General features: G+C 43.6%; 1 protein-coding gene across 2 annotated transcripts in view; it reads right to left on the reverse strand.

The window, feature by feature from the left end:
* Positions 1 to 2017: 2017 nt before the first annotated feature.
* The window catches only part of LOC110489401 (CUB and sushi domain-containing protein 3), a 650169-nt gene continuing 628501 nt past the window's right edge, over positions 2018 to 23685 (reverse strand). The window contains exons 64-70 of one of the 2 annotated variants that reach the window (XM_036971421.1): positions 14986 to 15165; positions 13826 to 13891; positions 12455 to 12613; positions 5893 to 6005; positions 5470 to 5557; positions 5171 to 5306; positions 2018 to 4444 (exon numbers count right to left, since the gene is read on the reverse strand). In XM_036971421.1, coding sequence (XP_036827316.1) covers positions 4285 to 4444; positions 5171 to 5306; positions 5470 to 5557; positions 5893 to 6005; positions 12455 to 12613; positions 13826 to 13891; positions 14986 to 15165 — 902 coding nt within the window. In that variant the 3' untranslated portion in view covers positions 2018 to 4284. The remainder of the gene's footprint in view (positions 4445 to 5170; positions 5307 to 5469; positions 5558 to 5892; positions 6006 to 12454; positions 12614 to 13825; positions 13892 to 14985; positions 15166 to 23685) is intronic. The other variant, XM_036971422.1, reaches the window with a different exon arrangement.

Below are 23685 nucleotides of genomic sequence, written 5' to 3' on the forward strand. Positions count from 1 at the left end.
CTAAATGAGAACAGTTCATTGAACATCTCAGAGGTGATCTACTGCTGTATGACTCAAAGCACTGTAGTCATGCCATAGCCTAAGCCAGTGTTTCCCATCTCCAGTCCTCGAAGCTCTAGCTCTGGACAAAAACACCTGATTCAACTTGTCAAGGGCTTGATGATTAGTTGACAAATAAAATCAGGTTTGCTCGTCCGCGGTCACAACAAAAATATGTACCATTGGAGGTGCTGGAGGACTGGATTTGGGAAACACTGCCCTTAACTACAACACTGCCTGCCTACTGCTCATTCATGTTCAGCTTGCAGTAACAGGTGCTATTTAGACAGATCAAGGTTGCCAACACAGATCAGGATGTGACGCCTTTCATTGTTTTACTTTTATTTGCCTGTCGGTGTGTTTATTTGTGTTTCCGACCGTGTACAACCGACCACATCAAGACGACTGTTAGTTGGTCATACATTTCCTCAGTTCTCAAGCTGTCTGACAGCCACCTAGCTCCCCTCTTCTCTTTCTCAGTTCTCAAGCTGACTGACAGCCACCTAGCTCCCCTCTTCTCTTTCTCAGTTCTCAAGCTGACTGACAGCCACCTAGCTCCCCTCTCCTCTTCCTCAAGCTGTCTATATGTGTGTGTGTGATCACCCCTGTGTGTGTTTATGATCACTCCATTCTGCTGGTGTGTCACTTCCTGTCCTCAGAACCCACCAGAGGGCTGTCTTCCCCCCCTTCTCTCCACCTCGCTCTCTTGCCCCCCCCCCTCTTTCTCTCCAACACTCATCCACCTCCTCTCTTGTTCCCCAAAACCGTGGTTTATTTTGTCTCAGCACTACAGTCTGCTGATGTTTGTTCTCAACCTCTCAGCACTCGCAGAGCACCTTGTGGTTAGTTTCATCTTCTCTCCCCCTCTCCTTTCATCTCTCTGCCCAAGCTGTGATGGAGAGTTGATATTTCCACAACTTCTTTAGCGTCAAATGTATTCTTGAAGTTCTATGTTCCAGTTCTATGTATCCTGCTGCTTTCATGTTTATTATCAATACAAGCTTCAGCGTCAGAATATCAGGTGACTACACGGATCAAGCCGGGTATTACATGCTTGCTTTGCTGCTTGACATAAACACTGTATATTTTAGTGTTATTTTTGGGGTTAAACATCATGACATATCCCAACAAGTTATCCCACCTTAACTCTCCTATTTCTCTATATAGGATCAGAGAATAGCAAAATAAAATTCAAGGTTCAGTATATTGACATGGAATTGCCATAGTAAACCATAATAATGACATGATTAACTGAAATAAATATCCACTTGAAAAGTCTTGAGAGTAAATAGATGAAGTCAATAAGGAGTGTATCGATCTATTGACCAGCTTCTCCACACCTGATTGACTTAATGTACACAGCCACAGTAACACTAGAACAGTTTACACGGATAGATACAGGCCCTTCATTCCACTGTCATTGGGTTCGACATGCCAATTCACCCTGTCTGTATACAGACCATCAACCCGCCCAGCTGTCGAGTGTTGGCTCACTAATAAGAATGAGAGTGAGCGAGAGACAGAGACAGAGACAGAGACAAAGGTGATAGAGAAACTTTGTTAAATGAATGATAGATCAACTCCAGTTGTCATGGGCAGAGCCCACTGCTACACTCTATTACTGACGGTAAAACTATGCAACCCAGCAGGGATTCCTGGGGCTTTTCATTCAGCCTCCTATGAATCAAACTATGACAGGGCTGTCACTCAAACAAGGTCATGATGACTCCATTGGAAGGGGAATTAGTGCAACAGTTGTGATATCTGTTCAGTGGTTTAAGGCTATTTCTGGGTCTCAGTCTGTGTTGAGGGCTGATATGATACATTGTATGGATCGGGCTGTATTCGTCATGGGAGCCAATCCATGCAAAGACTACTGTAACCAGAGGGAAATGCTAGATAGTGTGTACAAGCGTATACAGTAGAGAATATCATATACATCTAACACATCTGAATATGGAATGAAGAAAAGGGCGACACTTTACAAAAGCAATTAGCCTTTTTTAATCTTACATTGCATTGGAAATGTACATAATAGATTCATACATGTTACAAATAATTTGTTCATAAAAATATATTTCTTTAAAAAAAAACTTTTTTTTAAATCACATTTTTTCTTATTTTTTATTTTTTTAAATATATTTTCAATGCATTTAACATAGGAGTACCAACTGTACTGTACTGCAAATCATATTTCGGCTTCCTAGAATTGTATGGGTTCTTTATTGCAGTCATTTTTATAGGAAAAGCTAAATTTCAAAATAGATTGAAAGGTTAAAAAAACATGTCACCTGATGAGTGGAAAGGAGCTGCGCTGTGTCACAAGACTGTGTCAGTGTTTAGTGTTTGTTCAGAAACACATGAAGTCCTGTGAGGTGAAGGAGAAGGGGAATGAGACCATGAGATTATAATGAGAAAGACAGGAACAGGGGGATGAGGAGGAAGGAGCAGCAGACCTGGTTCACATGGTTTTTGGTAGGCACTGTAAAAACCACCCACTAGGATACATAGAGTAATACAATAACAACAACAACAACAACAACAACAATTCAAAACAAAAACGTGACAAAAAAGTGCAACATAATGAAAAGTCACAATGAAAATGTTGTGCGGACGAGTAAAAATGCCAAATAATATCGAAAGAAACACAAATTCTGGAAAGATCGATCCCATTGGTTTGCGGTTGGCATGGCGATTGATGTCACTGTCAGTATGGAGTATCATGAAGTCAGATAGACTGATCTGGTCTGTCATAGGTGAGAATGATGCCGGAGGTGTCACTGGTGGAGCCCATTGATCCCTTTCCGTATGTGTGATGAGGTCGTGGTACTGCTTTGTCATAAAGGCACTGTAATGAATCACAGCTTGGAGACCTGGGGGACTGCAGTCACGTATACCAATTAGGACTGACTCAGGTCCAATGGGTGGCACTGGGCATTGATACGACACAGGAGGCAATTCATCTCATCTAGTGTTGAAAAATGCATCTGTTCTGCAAATGACATCATCAGACATTTGTGATCAGAAACAAAATGGAAATAAAGATGGGTCCATTGCACATTATTTCAACAAAGTTCTATCGCTCTGTTGCTACAGACAGATGAAGGGATGAATACAGTATGAAATACGATCGTTAAACCTACTGGGATGATGTTTGATTCTGCTCTGCTCTTCTGTCGATGTTGGATGGATTTTGTTCCATGATGTTGTCCCCCAGAACTTTCAAATGGCCGCAAGCAGTACCGATATTGTCTTTAGATAAAGTGTCACAATTCCACATTTAGTACAAATTAAATGACACTCATTTAAAAGAAGTTTTAATTTGCAGACTTTAAGATCTCAATACTGACATTCCTTATTTAAGTCAGAATGAAGATGACTGTAAAGGCTAATAACGTTACCAAAGTATGATCCAAAATGGCAAATAAGAGTTAAATATTCCAGAAAACCTTTCTATTCACATCACACAGTTAACATCAATACTTCAAACACTTCTGATTGCCACAGTGGAAAAAAACACAGAATATGGGACTGAAGCTGGAGGAGAGGGAGTCACGGTCAAAACCGTTGTTGTAAAAAACGGTTTAACGTTTCAAAAATTAACCAAAAAATACCTTTGTGTGTTTGACGATGTGAACAGCATATTCTGAAATATCTTTTTTTCTTCTCTTTTCTATAAACTCTTCATATAATCTCTCTCCCTTTGGCCCCTCCCACGTGGTAATATATAATACAAAAATATAGGTGGTGAATGCTCCTCCTATATATGCAAGAAGAAGATTTACAGATCCTTTTCACTTTATATAAAAGACCCAATCGACTGTGAAGAAGCACTCGCAGAGTGCAATATAATAAGGTAGCGTAAGAACTCTCCAGGCAACTCGCCGACCACCGTGAAGATTTGAGTTTTCATGTTTCTCAGTTCTCAGTTCAGTCTTCTAAAACGTGATGTTGGTCTGGTCTCCCAGTGAGTGTCCTTCTCGACACACATGACCCAGTCAAGGTTCCTGAAGAGTGTGCTTTATGTACCAGAGGAACGGTTCCTTGTTCCTCTGTTCGTCTCCCCAAAAATGTCTGACACGCCTCTGTTGGAGTGTCTCCATCGCTATCTCCAGTCTCGATCTAAACAAAATCAGCTTGTTTCGCAAAAGCATTGTTCTTGTTCTTTTTTTTTTTTTTTACCTTGATATAAAATAAGAAAAACATGATGCAGTTTTTGCGGTAGCGGTCGCCAAGCGGACTTCATTATACCATTGTGCAGACTGTGTTCAGGTTGGGGTCAAACCGGACAGCTTTGCCTTCCACCGACTTGGCGCTGGTGTTGTACATGGGGTTCTCGAAGGCCGCCTGGCCGTTGTTGTTCTCGTGGACGGAGCAGCCTGTGTACTGGGTTTTAGGAGTAGTCCTAGAGAAGGACAAATACATGGTTCAGACTCAATGTAGAACAAGAGTCAGTATAATTCAACATGTAGCCTATCTAATATGTACTGGGTTTTAAGAGAAGTCCTGTGGAGGAACACAGCAATGGTTTATGGTTTTATATGTGAATAACAGCAACCCGTATGTCAAACAAATTCTATGGATCATGTGTCAAACTCATTCCACGGAGGGCCGAGTGTCTGCGGGTTTTTGCTCCACCCTTGTACTTGATTCATGAATTAAGGTCACTAATTAGTGTGGAACTCTCCTCACCTGGTTGTCTAGGTCTTAATTGAAAGGAAAAAACTAAAACCCGCAAACACTAGGTCCTCCATGGAGTGTGACACCTCTGCTATAGATCCTGACACAGTAGCACAGTATAGATGGAGGATCTTCGTTTGAGACAGTTTATTACAGTAGGAAGGTAATCCTGCGGCAACAAGAAATGCTAATTATTTTGTGGATTATAATTCATGGACATTTTTGTAGGGGTTGAGACATTTTTCGTAAGGAAAAATCAAGTCAAGTGGAAATTAAAATCTTCAGAGGCCTTTTTAAACCTCAAATACACTGTAAGTTTAAAATGTCCTGCATTGCAGGAAAGTTATACTGCAACAGGGTCCTCAATTTAAGACCCTACATCTGTATGTGGCCTTTACTGTGAATTTAGCCCACAGCATAAAAATTGCTGGTGGTGGGTAGCTACACTTACCTCTGTTTGTAAAGATAAAACCCGAAGCCTGCAAATATCAGGGCGAAAAAAGGCACAAGGATTGCTATGGCCACAGAGCTACTGTTTGTACCATGAGGTGGGTTGGATGAGTTATTACTCTCTGACATGTTCAAACCTGTGTGGGAGAGGAGACATAGGAAAAACATTAATATTCTCACACTCACCTTTTGGCCTAAATCAAATATCCATTACAAACATGTTTATTTCTATTAACTGAAATGCCACAATATTGTTGACATTGAGAAAGCTGATATAAAAAACAATGTGATAATGTTTACCTAGCCTCTGAAGTCCAAACTGGCCGTAGTCTCTACCCTGTATGAAGCCTTGAAAGACGTAGGTGGCACCGTCAGGTTCTGCAGACACCTAGGGAGACAGATATGGTCAGTCAGTAAGTTAGTCATTCAGTCAGTGAGAGTGTCGGGCAGTCAGTGAGTCACTTATTTCTTTGAATGGCACTTTCACTATGGGGTTACGTTTTAAAGGAAAAATCTACATGTTCAGGACAACATTCGAGGCCATTTTGTAATAAACATAAAAATGTCCAACAAATGTCCATTGATATGTCTAACAAATGTCAATATCAAACATTTTTAGACCACATCAGATGGTTATTAAGATATGTAAGTCTGCTAAATGACTAACATGCAAATGTTTCAACTCCACAAATCCTTCCTGTGAGTAAATAACGGTAAACTTACAAAACCGTCCATGGACCACGTCTCCTCCTTGACCTTGCCCAGCGTGGTGTGAGTGGACGTTTTCACATGGTACATCAGCAGCATCAACCGTGCTTCTTGGCTCTTATAGACACCTGCAGCACAACAGAACACAGGGGGACAAGAGGCTCAATGTGAGGCCAGGGTACAACACTGATATAACTGGTGGTACTCAGGGGAGACGATCACAGACAATGACCCCATGATGATGGTCTCCCTCGCTTATCTCACTTTCTGTCTATCTGTCTGGCTGGAAAATGAAAGCAGGTGATATGAACACTCATTGAGCCATATTCTTCAACCATGGAGCAATTTCCAGCAGTAGAACACTCATCAACTGTGCTTCCTATTTTTAACTGCCTCCTGCAATTGAAGGCAAAGAAAGGGAGCACCATATTAAGGCCTATCAGAGGTCCAGGCCCTTCGCTACCTCTGTAGCTCTGAACTGACTGATGTACACAGTGGTAGTAATAAGACACATTCAATTAACACACCTAAACCATTTCCTGGCCTCTCTAAATGTAAAATAAGCTGTTATTAAAAACACAAAATGGCTACCTCCATCACCTCAGTGTTATGATTACATTGTGATCCCTATATCTCCCAGACACGGTCATTTCTTCTCAATGAGTATGTGAATGAATAGTTCTTCATTCACCTGTCTAAGTCATAATTGGCGACGGCTGGGCAATTCCCAGTCCAATTTAAATGGAGAAGATTAATTAGATGATGTAAATGACATGTCAGCTGGGGCTAAAGGCATTCGTGGAGAAATGAGGGGGGTAAGAGCGAGGGGGAAGGAGCAAGGGGGGAAGGGGAAAAGGGGCCTCAACACTCCGGATAATTATGGTAAATCCGTCAAAGATTTGTCAGATCGGATTAAAATGTCATTTAAGCGAAATGTGGGAGGGGTGGGGGGGTATGTTTTACACGTCTGTTAGGCTATATAAATGAAGTACATTAAGGGACAGAATAATTTGCATTTTAGGGACGTCTATGTGAAAACGAATATATAAAATAAATGAGTCATCAGGATCATCAGCCAGGTTGTTCAAGATTGACATCAGAATTGGAAGTCTATCCATTTTCTGAGAACATCGGGAAATGCCTTCAAAACCAGCCACTAGGGGTAACAGTGAGCCCTATTACCACCAAGTAGCCTTGGGTTTTGCTAAGGCGTTGTGGACGGGGGTGGTGGATGGGGGTAATCAAATCAAACTTTATTTGTCACATGCACCGAATACAAGTGTAGATTTTACCGTGAAATGCTTAATTACAAGCCCTTAACCAACAGTGCAGTTCAAGAAGAGTTATAAACATATTTATCAAGTAGACTAAAATAAAAACTCATAAATAAAAGTAACACAATAAGAATAACGATGCTATACACAGGGGGCACCGGAACCGAGTCAGTGTGTGGGGGTACAGGTTACTTGAGGTAATTTGTACACGTATGTGGGGATGAAGTGATTATCCATAGATAATAAACAGCGAGTAGCAGCAGTGTACAAAAGGGGGGGGGTCAATGTAAATTGTCCGGTGGTGATTATATTAATTGTTCAGGAGTCTTATGACTTGGGGGTAGAAGCTGTTGAGGAGCCTTTTGGTCCTAGACTTGGCGCTCCGGTACCGCTTGCCGTGCGGTAGCAAAGAAAACAGTCTATAACTTGGGTTACTGAAGTCTTTGACAATTTTATGGACATTTAAATAGCCTGACACCACCTATTGTATAGGTCCTGTATGGCAGGAAGCTTGGCAGGAAGTGATGTACTGGGCTGTTCGCACCACCCTCTGTAGCGCCTTACAGTCAGATGCCGAGCAGTTGCCATACCAGGCGGTGATGCAACTGGTCAAGATGCTCTCGATGGTGCAGCTGTAGAACCTTTTGAGGATCTGGGGACCCATGCCAAATCTTTTCAGTCTCCTGAGGGGGAAAAGGTTTTGTCGTGCCCTCTTCCCGACTGTCTTGGTATGTTTGGACCATGATAGTTCGTTGGTGAAGTGGACGCCAAGGAACTTGAAACTCTCAACCCGCTCCACTACAGCCCCATCGATGTTAATGGGGGCCTGTTTGGCCCTTCTTTTCGATCAGCTCCTTTGTCTTGCTCACATTGAGGGAGAGGTTGTTGTCCTGGCACCACACTGCTGACGTCCTCCCTATAGGCTGTCTCATCGTTGTCGGTGATCAGGCCCACCACTGTTGTGTCGTCAGCAAACTTAATGATGGTGTTGGAGTCGTGTTTGGCCATGCAGTCGTGGGTGAACAGAGAATACAGGAGGGTACTAATCCCTCTTACCACCTGAGTGCGGCCCGTCAGGAAGTCCATGATCCAGTTGGAGAGGGAGGTGTTTAGTTCCAGAGTCCTTAGCTTAGTGATGAGCTTCGTGGGCACTATGGTGTTGAACGCTGAGCTGTAGTCAATGAACAGCATTCTCACATAGGTGTTCCTTTTGTCCAGGTGAGAAAGGGCGGTGTGGAGTGCGATTTAGATCGCGTCATCTATGGATCTATTGGGGCGGTATGCGAATTGGAGTAGGTCAAGGGTGTCCGGGAGGATGCTGTTGATGTGAGCCATGAGCAGCCTTTCAAAGCACTTCATGGCTAACGACGTGAGTGCCACGGGGCGGTAATCATTTAGGCAGGTTACCTTCGCTTCCTTGGGAACAGGGACTATGATGGTCTGCTTGAAACATGTAGGTATTACGGACTCGGTCAGGGAGAGGTTGAAAATGTCAGTGAAGACACTTGACAGTTGGTTTACGCATGCATTGAGTACATGTCCTCCTAATCCGTCTGGCCCAGCGGCTTTGTGAATGTTGACCTGTTTCAAGGTTTTGTTCACATCGGCTACTAAGAGCGTTATCACACAGTCATCCAGAACAGCTGGTCCTCTTCATGCCTCAGTGTTGCTTGCATCGAAGTGAGCATAAAAGGCATTTAGCTTCTGGTAGGCTCGCGTCACTGGGCAGCTCGCGTCTGGGTTTCACTTTGTAGTCCATAATACACTGCTCAAAAAATAGAGGGAACACTTAAACAACACAATGTAACTCAAAGTCAATCACACTTCTGTGAAATCAAACTGTCCACTTAGGAAGCAACACTGATTGACAATAAATTTCACATGCTGTTGTGCAAATGGAATAGACAACAGGTGGAAATTATAGGCAATTAGCAAGACACCCCCAATACAGTAGTGGTTCTGCAGGTGATAACCACAGACCACTTCTCAGTTCCTATGCTTCTTGGCTGATGTTTTGGTCACTTTTGAATGCTAGCGATGCTTTCACTCTAGTGGTAGCATGAGACGGAGTCTACAACCCACGCAAGTGGCTCAGGTAGTGCAGCTCATCCAGGATGGCACGTCAATGCGAGCTGTGGCAAGAAGGTTTGCTGTGTCTGTCAGTGTAGTGTCCAGAGCATGGAGGCCCTACCAGGAGACAGGCCAGTACATCAGGAGACGTGGAGGAGGCCGCAGGAGGGCAACAACCCAGTAGCAGGACTGCTACCTCCGCCTTTGTGCAAGGAGGAGCAGGAGGAGCACTGCCAGAGCCCTGCAAAATGACCTCCAGCAGGCCACAAATGTGCATGTGTCTGCTCAAACGGTCAGAAACAGACTCTATGAGGGTGGTATGAGGGCCCAACATCCACAGTTGGGGTTGTGCTTACAGCCCAAAACCATGCAGGACGTTTGGCATTTGCCAGAGAACACCAAGATTGGCAAATTAGCCACTGGCGCCCTTGTGCTCTTCACAGATGAAAGCAGGTTCACACTGAGCACATGTGACAGACGTGACAGAGTCTGGAGACGCCGTGGAGAACGTTCTGCTGCCTGCAACATCCTCCAGCATGACCGGTTTGGTGGTGGGTCAGTCATGGTGTGGGTGGCATTTCTTTGGGGGGCCGCACAGCCCTCCATTTGCTCGCCAGAGGTAGCCTGACTGCCATTAGGTACCGAGATGAGATCCTCAGACCCCTTGTGAGACCATATGCTGGTGCGGTTGGCCCTGGGTTCCTCCTAATGCAAGACAATGCTAGACCTCATGTGGCTGGAGTGTGTCAGCAGTTCCTGCAAGAGGAAGGCATTGATGCTATGGACTGGCCCACTCGTTCCCCAGACCTGAATCCAATTGAGCACATCTGGGACATGATGTCTCGCGCCATCCACCAACGCCACGTTGCACCACAGACTGTCCAGGAGTTGGCGGATGCTTTAGTCCAGGTCTGGGAGGAGATCCCTCAGGAGACCATCCGCCACCTCATCAGGAGCATGCCCAGGCGTTGTAGGGAGGTCATACAGGCACGTGGAGGCCACACACACTACTGAGCCTAATTTTTACTTGTTTTAAGGACATTACATTAAAGTTGGATCAGCCTGTAGTGTGGTTTTCCACTTTAATTTTGAGTGTGACTCCAAATCCAGACCTCCATGGGTGGATACATTTTATTTCCATGGATAATTTTTGTGTGATTTTTTTGTCAGCACATTCAACTATGTAAAGAAAAAAGTATTTAATAAGAATATTTCATTAATTCAGATCTAGGATGTGTTATTTTAGTGTTCCCTTTATTTTTTTGAGCAGTGTAGTTTATCAAGCCCTGCCACATCCGACGAGCGTCAGAGTCGGTGTAGTAGGATTCAATCTTAATCCTGTATTGACGCTTTGCTTGTTTGATGGTTCGTCTGAGGGCATAGCGGGATTTCTTCCAAGTGTCCGGATTAGTCTCCTGCTCCTTGAAAGCGCAGCTCTAGCCTTTAGCTCGATGCGGATGTTGCCTGTAATCCATGGCTTCTGGTTGGGATATGTACGTACAGTCACTGTGGGGACAACGTCGTCGATGCACTTATTTATGTAGCCGATGACTGAGGTGATGTACTCCTCAATGCCATTGGATGTATCCCAGAACATATTCCAGTCTGTGCTAGCAAAACAGTCCTGTAGTGTAGCATCCACGTCATCTGAACACCTCCCTATTGAGTGAGTCACTGGTCCTTCCTGCTTTAGTTTTTGCTTGTAAGCAGGAATCAGGAGGATAGAATTGTGGTTAGATTTGAAAAATGGGGGGCGGGGGAGAGCTTTGTATGCATCTCTGTGTGTGGAGTAAAGGTGGTCTAGGATTTTTTATATCTCTGGTTGCACATGTGACATGCTGGTAAAATTTGGTAAAACTGATTTAAGTTTGCCTGCATTAAAGTCCCCGGCCACTAGGAGCGTCGCTTCTGGTGGAGCATTTTCTTCTTTGCTTATGGCCTTATAGAGTTGGTTGAGAGCTGTCTTAGTGCCAGCTTCGTTCTGTGGTGGTAAATTGACGGCTCCGAATAATATAGATGAGAACTCTCTTGGTAGATAGTGTGGCTACAGCTTATCATAAGGTACTTTACCTCAGGTGAGCAATACCTCAATACTTCTTTAATATTAGACATTGCGCACCAGCTGTTATTGACAAATAGACACACACCCTCACCCCTCGTCTTGCCAAAGGTGGCGTCTCTGTTCTGCCGGTGCATCGACCATAAGATGGTACAGTTTTTGATATCCTGTTGGTAGGATAATCTTAATCGTAGGTCATAAATTTTATTTTCCAATGATTGTACATTAGCAAGAAGAACGGAAGGCAGTGGGAGTTTACTCGCTCGCCTACGGATTTTCAAAAGGCTGCCCGATCTGCGGCCCCTTTTCCTGCGTCTTTTCTTTACGTAAAAGGGTTGGATCTGGGCCTGTTCCAGTGACAGCAGGATATTCTTCTCGTCAGACTCGATAAAGGAAAAAGTTTATTTCGGTTCCGTGGTGAGTAATCGCTGTTCTGATGTCCAGAAGTTATTTTCGGTCATAAGAGCAAAATTATGTACACAATACACTGAGTTAATCCCATGACCCCGGATGATTGATCCCAGTTGTGGAGATTGGTTTTACATTTTTTGTTTTAACCCTATCCCAAACCTTAACCCTTACCGAAACCATTTGGAATGACTGCCTAAACTTCATGTTTTAACCTTATTCAAAACCTTAACCCTTAACTTCTAAATTTGACATTTGGATAAATTGAACCATACAGAGCAGCAGGAGCAACAGTAACACTTCAAAATGTGATGTTTGGAGAATGTGAATGAATGTCTAATGTCTAATTCATAACGCATCACCTCAAAACACCTTCTCAGATCAGACAGACTATGAATGCCCATTTGAATGTTTGCAAATGTCCTCCACACAGGCAAATAAACTACTTAATTGAATTTCCCACTAAGTAGATACAGTCTTAAATGGATACCATCTGACATTAAGACCCTACCACTCAAACAATGTCAGCTATGTTTAGTAACACTCAAGTCTAGTCATATGCATACTTGGGGAGAGAAACACCGCATCTGAAACGCCAGCTCCATTCTACTCCAGTGGTACATGATGACATTTTTTTACAACACTCTAGATGTTGCTGGGGTAATACATAACTGTGTGTGTGTGCATGTGTGTTCAAGGAGTGGCTAGAGACCTTCCCTAGCATCAACCTCTCTGTGTAATATGTAGTGAAATGGGGACAGTGTACCTGAAAGCAGCAGTTCCATGTTGCTATTGGTCAAGGTGACGTTAACCCTTCCCGTGGTGGAATTAAAGCTTGTGATACTCAGAGTCATTGGTTGTTTTCTTCCCTTGTAGTTGTATGAACCCTTCCAGATATAGTTAGGAGCAAAGACGTCATCAGGAACTGAAACAGGGCATAGAAAATATTGATTATTAGAGGACCTTGGTTGTGCCTGAGGTTGGTTGAGCGGTTAAACCCACTGACCTCTGCAAACCCTGCCTACATGGGATCGAATCCCGGCCCCAACGGTCTTCACACTGTCTTCCCTTTATCCATCTCCCTGTTCATTTGTATCCATCGTTTCAATAAAACTTTTAAAAGTTTGGGGAAAGAGAGAATAAGAGGACCTTGGTTGAGTAAAAAAAATATCTTGAAATATATTACGACTTTACATTCCACCAGAAAATAAACTACACTTTGGAGGTAAATTAAAATAAGTGAACTATCCCTTTAAATCCATACTGACCAGATATTGAGTGTCTGGCCGAATGGCCGCATCACACATCTCAAACCCCTAAACTAATGCAAAGTTGAGGCCAACACTTATTAATACAGATCGATATACAGTGTGTGTCCTTGCACAGGGGTTGTTAAGTCACCGCTACACATGTATCCTCTGTATAACCTTCTATAAGTCTGTTTGATTCATGATTGATCAAATCGACAGTACTACTAGTGTTCACAGACACAGGCAGGGCCCCTGAGCTTTCAGCCTCAGAGTATATCAAACTTGTAAATGACCTCCAAGCTTTTCAAAAACTTACTCCCTCTCCAAGTTTATCAATGTTAAACTTGTTATGAAGGCAGTGGAAGCTTTGGCATCGTTGAGCTGCTATCTCACGGCATCACGACAGATGACTCCATAGAAGAGAGATAGAGAGAGAGAGACATAGAGCGACAGAGCGGGAGAGACTGCCAGGCCGTGCTGCCCGGACATTTTATCGTCAAACTCACTCTCTCCATTCTTCATTAACTTCTCGTCCCTCAAGAGGGGCACTCAAGAATGCATTAAGGATACCAGTCCTTCTGAGGTGCTATTAGCGAAGCCGTCGAGCCAAATGAAGTTGTTCATATTCACTCTGTTGTGACTACGGATCTGACCCGCTGCTAACTGCCACATGTATACTTTAGACAAGTACAGTCAGAGTAGTCTTTTGTTATGGAATCAGAACACTGCTCTGATGACGCTACTGTAATGGGCTGTGTGTGTGTGTGTGTGTGTGTGTGTGTGTGTGTGTGTGTGTGTGTGTGTGTGTGTGTGTGTGTGTGTGTGTGTGTGGCTACTGTAATGATGTGCGTGTGTGTGTCGTGATAGCATTTCAGTCAGGCACTCACCATTCAGCTTGGGACTGGGTGTCCCTGCCACTGGCTTGATGGGCTTCTCTGAGAGTTTGGACCCAGCTGAGGTGATGGGAGACAAAAACAGCATTAGTAGTACTACTACATATTTCACCTCAACTTCCCCCACGTGGGACTTCTAATCATGAATTAATGTGCTTCAGCACCACACATCAAGAGGTAATGCAACTAACTCATTGATGGCGAATCCTCAATTCTATTGCGTGGTAATAGCATAGCCATATATTTAGAATTTGTAAATGTATGGCTCTGGATAATATTCCTAAATAAAACATGTACGGTGTGTTCTGTGATGTAAAAGTCAAGCATGGAATCTTCTGCTAGTTATAGTAAATCAAATCAAATCATAGTTTATTTGTCATATGCATGTGATACAGCGATGTGCACACAGTACAATGACATGCTTACTTGCAAGCTCTTCTCTTATGACAATTGCTAATAAAAGGTATAGAAAGGTGTACAAAGTAAGAAACACAGAAATAAGCACGCATGTGGTAATGCAGTAGAATGCGTTAACTGGCAGAGGCCCTCTACAGTTGACAGTGATGGTAAGTCACAGTGGTGGGGACAGGACTACTGCACTGGGCCAAATGACCAGTCCATCAAGGACAAGAAACCGATCCTGCGTCTCCAATGGTACCCTCGTCCTTATTTAGTGCACTACTTTTGGTCAAATTCAGTGTGCTAGATAGGGACTAGGGTGCCGTTGGAGACGCAGACAGAAGCCTGATCCTGTTTGTCCAGTGGCATGATAGAAGCTAGAATAACACAAGATGCCGCATGCTGCAGTGGTAGCAGAACAGCCTTGCACAGTGGGAACTTCTCCCACAGCATTCCATGTCTCTCCCATCTGTTTGTGTTTGTAATTACTCTGGGGCCTGAGGTGCACAGCTGCACAACGCAGCAGTGGCGAGGACTGTGTCTGCACGTGTGTGAAGTGTGCTCCGTACTATTGCAGCTGCAGTCATGACCTGCGGCACAAGAGAGCCTCTGTCCCATATCAGCATATGCCATGCTACACACACAAGCACGCAAACAAATGGCTAAGGTTAGCATTGGGAGAAAGTTAGGGGGAACTTCACCCTGGAGCCACACAGACACACACAAACAAACACACTGGCCATGTCGGCCTGTACCTCGACAAATGGGCATCTTCCCGGTCCAGGTACCGTCGGACTTGCAGATGCGGTGTTCCGAGCCCCCGGACAGGAAGAAGCCGGTCTGGCAGGAGTAGAGGAGGGTGTAGCCAAACCCTGGCAGATCCATCCCCATCACCTCCACATGGGCCGGGCTCTCTGGCTGCTTACACGAGTGGGCTGGGAGGGGGGAAAGACAGGGGGGAGAGAGGGAGAAGGAGAGGGGGGAGAAGAGAGAGATTGGGAAAGGTGGGAAAAGAGAGAGAGAGAGAGAGAGAGAGAGAGACAGAGAGAGAGAGAAAGGGGGGGCAGAAAGACGAGGGACAGAGAAAGAGAGAAAAAAAGGAGGAACAAAGAGAATAAGAGAGGGAGGTAGAGAAAGGGCAGAGAGAAAGAGCGAGAGAGAGAGAGAGAAAGGGCAGATAGAGAGAGTGAGAGATGGGGCAGAGAGACAAAGGAGACAGAGAAAGAGAGAAAACGGAGGAACAGGGAGAGAATGAGAGCGAGGTAGAGAAAGAGCAGAGAGGGAGAGAGAGGGGGAGGGTTAGAGAGAGAAAGGAAACAGAGAAAGAGAAAAAAGGAGGATCAAAGAGAATGAGAGAGAGAGAGAGGTAGAGAAATGGGACAGAGTGAGAGAGCGAGAGAGAGAGGGCAGAGAGAGTGAGGGCAGAAAGAGAGAGAGGAAGAAAAAATTAAAGCGACATACTGCTATGGCTCTTCTCACCATCTGCCCTTTATGGGGTCATCATCAAAGCTCTGTTGAATTCTTTTGTTTCCTTTTATATTGTTTTGCTGCACCTGCAAGTGACTGGATGCATGTACACTACTTCTGAACTGATTCACTGGCTTCTTAGAACACCCCCCCCCCAAACACAATGCATTATGCACTATAAAGACATCTGCTATGGCTGCACTGTGTGTGAATACGACTGGCTACTTTCTCAGGGATGGATGGTTGCATTCTACACAGTCTACAGAGATGGTCCGGAGTTGAGTTGAGCAACCCATAGAGGGTGAGACAGACACTGATGTGTTGTGGCAGACTGCACAGAGACAGAAAGAAGTGTGTGTGTACCTGTCAATGCCCCCCCAACCCATGAAAGATCAAACAGTAGGAGATGCTCAGTCATTCAGATAAGCCAGTGGACCACTATCATCCATCTTTGATCAAAAGGGACTGGGATTAGGTCTGTGGAGGGAGCAATGCTCCAACTAACCCACCAATGCTCTTTTATCTTTGGGTCTGTTTTGTTTGTGTGTGGAAGGTTTGTGTGTGTGTGTGTGTGTGGAAGATTTGTGTGTGTGTGTGTGTGTGTGTGTGTGTGTGTGTGTGTGTGTGTGTGTGTGTGTGTGTGTGTGTGTGTGTGTGTGTGTGTGTGTGTGTGTGTGTGTGTGTGTGTGTGTGTGTGTGTCCAACACTGGAGGGGGTGGGGGAGTGAATCTTGTGGCCGATGAAAGATTGTTAGAGGTAATGGTGACTTATTTTGTGTTTGTTTTCTGAAATTCCAATATCAAAAAGACTATGAACATTAACTTTATATTACATTACACAGTATGAGTAATACTACAAATAGTGTACTATATCAATGTCACTTGTGTGACACTGGGTGTTGCCATTTCTTCACACATGATATTGAATCAGAAAATCAAACACTTGGCAGAATATAGGCTAATTACAAAAATAGTTAAATGTAGTTATGAGTGGAGATGCTTGGAGTGAATGAACTGCAATCTGTCGGCTTAGATTGGGAGCCATCTGTCAGTGCTCTCTAAGTCAGCCTCGTAACAAACTGGTTTAATGGAGTTCGCTTTGACTCGATCTTCCCATGGCTGGACAGACAGACGTGCAGTGAAGAGAGAGAGAAATAGAGAGAGAGTGCAGCCACCTCCACCCACACATTTCTTATTCAATTTTATGCTGGAAATTATAGTCGTATTCATAACATTTCCTCATGCTATGCATTCATATCTACATTGCAGTATGCTATACTTCCTTAAAGTATATAAACCATATTTTCACACCATTTCCTCATACTACTAACACTGCTCTCCAGTGCTCTAAATTACTCCAACTACTACTACTCCAACTGCAACTGCTACTACTCCAACTGCAACTGCTACTACTCCAACTGCAACTGCTACTACGACTACAATTGAAGCTGCTACTACTACTACTACTATTGCCACTTCTACTACTCCAACTGCAACTTCTACTACCGCAGCTGCTACTACTGCTACTGCTAGAACTGCTACTACTTTTGCTGCTACTACTACTGCTACTACTACTGCTACTACTACTACTACTGCTACTTTCTACTGTTACTACTACTATAACTACTGCTACTACAACTACTACCGCTGCTACTACTACTACAACTACTACTGCTACTACTGCTGCTACTAATACTGCTACTACTACTGCTACTACTACTACTACTGCTATTACCACTGCTGCTACTATTGCTGCTACTGCTCCTGCTACTTCAACTCTTGATCCTGCTGCTTCTACTACTCTTGCTACTGCTACTACTACTGTTGCTACTACTACTGCTGCTACAACTACTATTGCCGCTGCTAGAACTACTACTACTACTCCAACTGCAACTGCTAGTACTACTACTGCTTTTACCACTGCTACTACTACTGCTGCTCCTGCTACTTCAACTACTGATACTACTCTTGCTACTGCTACTGCTACTACTACTTCTGCTACTACTGCTGCTGCTACTACTACTGCTACTACTACTACTTCTGCTACTACTACTACTACTACTACTACTACTACTGCTACTGCTACTACTACTACCGCTACTGCTACTACTACTGCTGTTACTACTACTGCTACTACTACTACTACTACTGCAACTACTACTACTACTACTACTGCTGCTACTACTACTACTCCAACTGCAACTGCTACTACTGCTATTACCACTGCTGCTACTACTGCTGCTACTGCTCCTGCTACTTCAACTACTGCTACTACTCTTGCTACTGCTACTGCTACTACTACTTCTGCTGCTACTACTACTGCTACTACAACTTCTGCTGCTACTGCTATGACTGCTATTATTACTACTACTACTATTGTCGCAGTTACTACTACTACTTCTGCTGCTACTACTACTGCAACTACTACTACAACTACTACTATTACTACTACTACTACTACTACTACTACTACTACTACTACCTACTGCTACTACCTACTGCTACTACTACTACTACTCCAACTGCAACTTCTACTACTACTACTGCTATTACCACTGCAACTACTACTGCTGCTACTGCTCCTGCTACTTCAACTACTGCTACTACTCTTGCTACGGCTACTGCTACCACTACTTCTGCTGCTACTACTACTTCTACTACAACTGCAACTGCTACTACTGCTACTACCACTGCTAATACTGCTACTGCTATGTATGCTATTAATACTACGACTATGATTATTGCCGCAGATGCTACTACTACCACTGCCGCTGCTACTACTACTACTATTTCCACTGCTACTACTATTACTACTATTGCCACTGCTACTGCTACTACAACTACTACTCCAACTGCAACTGCTACTGCTACTACTAATACTGCTATTACCACTGCAATTACTACTGCTGCTACTGCTCCTGCTACTTCAACTACTGCTACTACTCTTGCTACTGCTACTACTACTTCTGCTGCAACTACTACTACTACTGCAACAACTACTATTACTACTACTACTGCTACTACTACCACTACTCCAACTGCAACTTCTACTACTACTACTGCTATTACCACTGCAACTACTACTGCTGCTACTGCTCCTGCTACTTCAACTCCTGATCCTGCTGCTTCTACTACTCTTGCTACTGCTACTACTACTGTTGCTACTACTACTGCTGCTACAACTACTATTGCCGCTGCTAGAACTACTACTACTACTTCAACTGCAACTGCTAGTACTACTACTGCTTTTACCACTGCTACTACTACTGCTGCTCCTGCTACTTCAACTACTGATACTACTCTTGCTACTGCTACTGCTACTACTACTTCTGCTACTACTGCTGCTGCTACTACTACTGCTACTACTACTACTTCTGCTACTACTACTACTACTACTACTACTACTGCTACTACTACTACCGCTACTGCTACTACTACTGCTGTTACTACTACTGCTACTACTACTATTACTACTACTGCAACTACTACTACTATTACTGCTGCTACTACTACTACTACTCCAACTGCAACTGCTACTACTGCTATTACCACTGCTGCTACTACTGCTGCTACTGCTCCTTCTACTTCAACTACTGCTACTACTCTTGCTACTGCTACTGCTACTGCTACTACTACTTCTGCTGCTACTACTACTGCTACTACAACTTCTGCTGCTACTGCTATGACTGCTATTATTACTACTACTACTATTGCCGCAGTTACTACTACTACTTCTGCTGCTACTACTACTGCAACTACTACTACTACTGCAACTACTACTATTACTACTACTACTACTACTACTACTACTGCTACTGCTACTACTACTACTACTACTGCAACTACTACTACTACTACTGCTGCTACTACTACTACTCCAACTGCAACTGCTACTACTGCTATTACCACTGCTGCTACTACTGCTGCTACTGCTCCTGCTACTTCAACTACTGCTGCTACTCTTGCTACTGCTACTACTACTTCTGCTGCTACTACTACTGCTACTACAACTTCTGCTGCTAATGCTATGACTGCTATTATTACTACTACTACTATTGTCGCAGTTACTACTACTACTTCTGCTGCTACTACTACTGCAACTACTACTACAACTACTACTATTACTACTACTACTACTACTACTACTACTACTACTACTACCTACTGCTACTACCTACTGCTACTACTACTACTACTCCAACTGCAACTTCTACTACTACTACTGCTATTACCACTGCAACTACTACTGCTGCTACTGCTCCTGCTACTTCAACTACTGCTACTACTCTTGCTACGGCTACTGCTACCACTACTTCTGCTGCTACTACTACTTCTACTACAACTGCTACTACTGCTACTACCACTGCTAATACTGCTACTGCTATGACTGCTATTAATACTACGACTATGATTATTGCCGCAGATGCTACTACTACCACTGCCGCTGCTACTACTACTACTATTTCCACTGCTACTACTATTACTACTATTGCCACTGCTACTGCTACTACAACTACTACTCCAACTGCAACTGCTACTGCTACTACTAATACTGCTATTACCACTGCAATTACTACTGCTGCTACTGCTCCTGCTACTTCAACTACTGCTACTACTCTTGCTACTGCTACTACTACTTCTGCTGCAACTACTACTACTACTGCAACAACTACTATTACTACTACTACTGCTACTACTACCACTACTCCAACTGCAACTTCTACTACTACTACTGCTATTACCACTGCAACTACTACTGCTGCTACTGCTCCTGCTACTTCAACTCCTGATCCTGCTGCTTCTACTACTCTTGCTACTGCTACTACTACTGTTGCTACTACTACTGCTGCTACAACTACTATTGCCGCTGCTAGAACTACTACTACTACTTCAACTGCAACTGCTAGTACTACTACTGCTTTTACCACTGCTACTACTACTGCTGCTCCTGCTACTTCAACTACTGATACTACTCTTGCTACTGCTACTGCTACTACTACTTCTGCTACTACTGCTGCTGCTACTACTACTGCTACTACTACTACTTCTGCTACTACTACTACTACTACTACTACTACTGCTACTACTACTACCGCTACTGCTACTACTACTGCTGTTACTACTACTGCTACTACTACTACTACTACTACTGCAACTACTACTACTACTACTGCTGCTACTACTACTACTCCAACTGCAACTGCTACTACTGCTATTACCACTGCTGCTACTACTGCTGCTACTGCTCCTTCTACTTCAACTACTGCTACTACTCTTGCTACTGCTACTGCAACTGCTACTACTACTTCTGCTGCTACTACTACTGCTACTACAACTTCTGCTGCTACTGCTATGACTGCTATTATTATTACTACTACTATTGCCGCAGTTACTACTACTACTTCTGCTGCTACTACTACTGCAACTACTACTACTACTGCAACTACTACTATTACTACTACTACTACTACTACTACTACTGCTACTGCTACTACTACTACTACTACTGCAACTACTACTACTACTACTGCTGCTACTACTACTACTCCAACTGCAACTGCTACTACTGCTATTACCACTGCTGCTACTACTGCTGCTACTGCTCCTGCTACTTCAACTACTGCTGCTACTCTTGCTACTGCTACTGCTACTACTACTTCTGCTGCTACTACTACTGCTACTACAACTTCTGCTGCTACTGCTATGACTGCTATTATTACTACTACTACTATTGTCGCAGTTACTACTACTACTTCTGCTGCTACTACTACTGCAACTACTACTACTACTGCAACTACTACTATTACTACTACTACTACTACTACTACTACTACCTACTGCTACTACTACTACTACTCCAACTGCAACTTCTACTACTACTACTGCTATTACCACTGCAACTACTACTGCTGCTACTGCTCCTGCTACTTCAACTACTGCTACTACTCTTGCTACGGCTACTGCTACCACTACTTCTGCTGCTACTACTACTTCTACTACAACTGCAACTGCTACTACTGCTACTACCACTGCTAATACTGCTACTGCTATGACTGCTATTAATACTACGACTATGATTATTGCCGCAGATGCTACTACTACCACTGCCGCTGCTACTACTACTACTATTTCCACTGCTACTACTATTACTACTATTGCCACTGCTACTGCTACTACAACTACTACTCCAACTGCAACTGCTACTGCTACTACTAATACTGCTATTACCACTGCAATTACTACTGCTGCTACTGCTCCTGCTACTTCAACTACTGCTACTACTCTTGCTACTGCTACTACTACTTCTGCTGCAACTACTACTACTACTGCAACAACTACTATTACTACTACTACTGCTACTACTACCACTACTCCAACTGCAACTTCTACTACTACTACTGCTATTACCACTGCAACTACTACTGCTGCTACTGCTCCTGCTACTTCAACTCCTGATCCTGCTGCTTCTACTACTCTTGCTACTGCTACTACTACTGTTGCTACTACTACTGCTGCTACAACTACTATTGCCGCTGCTAGAACTACTACTACTACTGCAACTGCTAGTACTACTACTGCTTTTACCACTGCTACTACTACTGCTGCTCCTGCTACTTCAACTACTGATACTACTCTTGCTACTGCTACTGCTACTACTTCTGCTACTACTGCTGCTGCTACTACTACTGCTACTACTACTTCTGCTACTACTACTACTACTACTACTACTACTGCTACTGCTACTACTACTACCGCTACTGCTACTACTACTGCTGTTACTACTACTGCTACTACAACTGCTACTACTACTACTGCTATTTCCACTGCTACTACTGGTGCTGCTACTATTACCACTGCTACTACAGCTCCTGCTACTTCAACTACTGCTGCTACTGCTTCTACTACTCTTGCTACTGCTACTTCTGCTGCTACTACTGCAGCTACTACTACTACTGCTACTGCTACTACTACTACTATGAGTACAACTACTATTTCTGCTGCTACTACTACTGCTACTACCATTGCTACTACTACTGCTACTACCATTGCCACTGCTACTACTACTACCACCGCCGCTGCTACTACTACTGCTACTACTACTGCTACTACTACCATTGCCGCTGCTACTACTACTACTATTCCAACTGCAACTTCTACTATTGCAACTGCTACTACTGCTACTATAGCCACTGCTACTACTACTACTATTCCAACTGCAACTTCTACTATTGCAACTGCTACTATTGCTACTACTACTACTGCTGCTGCTACTACTGATTATATGACTACTACTACTGCAACTGCTTCTACTACTCTTGCTACTGCTACTACTACTTCTGCTGCTACTACTACTGCAACTTCTACAGCTACCACATCTACTGCTAATGCTACCACATATTCTACTACTTATACTACTGAAACTGCTACTACTGCTGCAACTGCCACTACTGCTACTACTACTACTACAACTGCTACTACTACTACTGCTATTTCCACTGCTACTACTAGTGCTGCTACTTATACTACTGCTATTACCACTGCTACTGCTACTGCTGCTACAGCTCCTGCTACTTCAACTACTGCTGCTACTGCTTCTACTACTCTTGCTACTGCTACTGCTACTTCTGCTGCTACTGCTGCTACTACTACTACTACTGCTACTACTATTGCTACTACTACTGCTACTACTACTACTGCCACTGCTACTACTACTACTACTACTCCAACTGCAACTTCTACTTCTACAACTTCTTCTGCTGCTATGAGTACGACTACTACTTCTGCTGCTACTACTACTGCTACTACCATTGCTACTACTACTGCTACTACCATTGCCACTGCTACTACTACTACCACCGCCGCTGCTACTACTACTGCTACTACTACTGCTACTACTACCATTGCCGCTGCTACTACTACTACTATTCCAACTGCAACTTCTACTATTGCAACTGCTACTACTGCTACTATAGCCACTGCTACTACTAC

Source organism: Oncorhynchus mykiss, chromosome 32, assembly GCF_013265735.2.
Source record: "Oncorhynchus mykiss isolate Arlee chromosome 32, USDA_OmykA_1.1, whole genome shotgun sequence".
In the NCBI taxonomy this organism is placed as follows: Eukaryota; Metazoa; Chordata; class Actinopteri; order Salmoniformes; family Salmonidae; genus Oncorhynchus; species Oncorhynchus mykiss.